Source organism: Leptodactylus fuscus, chromosome 2, assembly GCF_031893055.1.
Source record: "Leptodactylus fuscus isolate aLepFus1 chromosome 2, aLepFus1.hap2, whole genome shotgun sequence".
NCBI classification, from domain to species: Eukaryota; Metazoa; Chordata; class Amphibia; order Anura; family Leptodactylidae; genus Leptodactylus; species Leptodactylus fuscus.
Window position 1 is genome coordinate 275,737,391 of NC_134266.1, and position 2,561 is coordinate 275,739,951.

At 44.9% G+C, this 2,561-nt stretch overlaps 1 protein-coding gene across 1 annotated transcript; it reads right to left on the minus strand.

The window, feature by feature from the left end:
- Positions 1 to 848: 848 nt before the first annotated feature.
- Positions 849 to 1,856, minus strand: LOC142194174 (olfactory receptor 52Z1P-like). The gene has a single exon (XM_075263189.1). It carries the CDS (start codon positions 1,854 to 1,856, stop codon positions 849 to 851), a length of 1,008 nt encoding a protein of 335 aa, XP_075119290.1.
- Positions 1,857 to 2,561: the final 705 nt, after the last annotated feature.

The window sequence follows — 2,561 nt, forward strand, 5'->3', positions numbered from 1 at the left end:
TAAAGGGGGGCTTGTTAATGTTTGTTGAGCTTAAATTGGGGTTTGTGTCCATCCATTTGGGGAGTAAAGAAGGTTTACAGGTATTTTCCCACTTTTGCTAGAGGTTTTTTTGAGTGTGGAAAGTGTGTAGTTGATAGGCTTGTGCTGGTGGGGTAAAACTGTGACTTGGGCTTGTTAGATGCCCCCAGACATGCGCTCCCTGCTGTCCCAGTTGTATTCCAGAGGTGTTGGCATCATTTCCTGGGGTGTCATAGTGGACTTGGTGACCCCTCCTGAGACGAATGGTGGGATCCCCTGAAACGAAGCATTTTCTCCCATAGACTATAATGGGGTTCGATATTCGTTCAAATAGTCGAATATTGAAACGAATATCGAATATTTTACTGTTCGCTCATCTCTAGTAGTGATGTCTGCGCTGCAAACTTTACAGAGACAAATTGCAGCTGGAAGAAGTGTTCATGGCGGTCCAGATGGAGGAGACAAGAAGTGTGAGCGATTAGTCAGAGACGTCTCCTGTAAGTCACAACATTCCCTGTATTGTATTTACCTAAACGCTATGCAGAGCCTTGTATACAGCCAGTATATCACTATAGTATACAGCCGGTATATCAATATAGTATACAGCCAGTATATCACTATAGGAACAATAGATATCATCAAATATTTTCCAGCAGTATATTTTGCATGACTCCTCCATCGAGTAGCACCCCAAACTGAAGGAACCTCAAGTCTACCACCACTTCTGACCCAGGAAACCCCCAGGAACCTGCACATTGAACATAAGAAGGACCTTTATTATTGTATGTACAGTATGACTATTATTACACTTCTGGTATCCAGCGTCTTCTCTACTTAGTGACTCCGATCGACTTGCTTATGGCAGATACAAGTGCAGAATGATAAGATCTACTTTTCCACTTTGGCCAAACGTCAATTTTTCTAAAGTACTGAGTAACCTTCGTATTTAGGGCGTGTGTCCGGACTCCATAGATCAGGGGGTTGAAGAATGGTGGAACGATGAGCGTAGTGACAGAGAGGAGAACGTGGATTTCTATTGGCAGGGCAATGCCGCCCAACCTGTATCTGATGAAGATAAATAAAAATCCAACCAAAAAGATAAAAAAGTTGAGTAGATGGGTGACCAAGGTGTGGACGGCTTTCTGTCGGGACTCTCCGGAAACTTTCAAACAGACAAGAAATATCTGAAGATAGGAGAACATGGTGACAAAGATGGTGACACACAAGTAGACAATAACCACCGAAGCAGAGTAGAGTCGACTGACCGAAGAGTTCACGCAGGAGAGGGCAACCAGAGACATATTGTCACAAAAAATATTGTTTATTTCTCTCCCGCAGATGGGAAGTTTCCACGTGAGGAGCACAGCTGTGAGGACAACAATGAAGGCCACCACAAAGGATCCAATCATGAGGCTCAGGACCTTCTCATTGGTTAGAAGGATGACGTAACGCAGCGGGTGACAAACGGCCAAGTATCGGTCGTACGCCATGATGGTGAATGAGCTCATCTCATAGATAGCAAATACCGTAACACACAGAGCTTGAACAAGGCAGTTATCACGAGTGATGGTCGGGGAGGAGGTCACGAGGTCAACGATCAGCTTTGGGAAAAATGAGGAACTGCCGAAAATCCCGTTGAGGACCAGATTACCGATGAGGATGTACATGGGTTCGTGTAAACTTGTATCTGTTACTACGACAAAGACAATGATAATACTCAAGAGTAGAATGAATAAATATAGGACAATAGACAGGACACAGTACAGATACTTCAGTCCTTCCATCTCCACGAGTCCCAGGAGGATGAGATTTTTGCTGACGTTGAAAGCATTTTCCATGTTGCCTTCTTCTTTCTAAGCGAGAGATGTTCCAACATAGGATCCTGAAGATGAGAAAATAACCCCAATGTCAATTATTTCTTCAAATGGACCACAAATAATATCCATTAAACTATCAAGAGCAAACAATAGACCCTTAACTAAAATTCAAGACAGTCCTTAGTACTTAGGACAATGATGGCAGAGACAGAGTGCTCAAACTGCAACCCAAAACCCACTCATTTATCACAACGTGCCAACACGGCAATTTGACCTTAGTATTGTGCAGATCCACAATTGTGGTCTGTAATAATATCACTTGTCTGCTACGAAACAGATACTGTGTGATAAAAATACTAAAGGGACTCCACACAGTACAAGCTGACCCACAGTGACCCCCACACAGTACAATCTGACCCACACTGGCCCCCACACAGTACAATCTGACCCACACTGGCCCCCACACAGTACAATCTGACCCACAGTGACCCCCACACAGTACAATCTGACCCACACTGGCCCCCACACAGTACAATCTGACCCACACTGGCCCCCACACAGTACAATCTGACCCACAGTGACCCCCACACAGTACAATCTGACCCACACTGGCCCCCACACAGTACAATCTGACCCACAGTGACCCCCACACAGTACAATCTGCTCCACAGTGGCCTCCACACAGTACAATCTGACCCACACTGGCCCCACACAGTACAATCTGAC

Coding starts and splice junctions, on each gene's coding strand:
- LOC142194174 (XM_075263189.1), bottom strand. CDS start 1,856: ATGGAAAATGCTTTCAACGTCAGCAAAAATCTCATCCTCCTGGGACTC.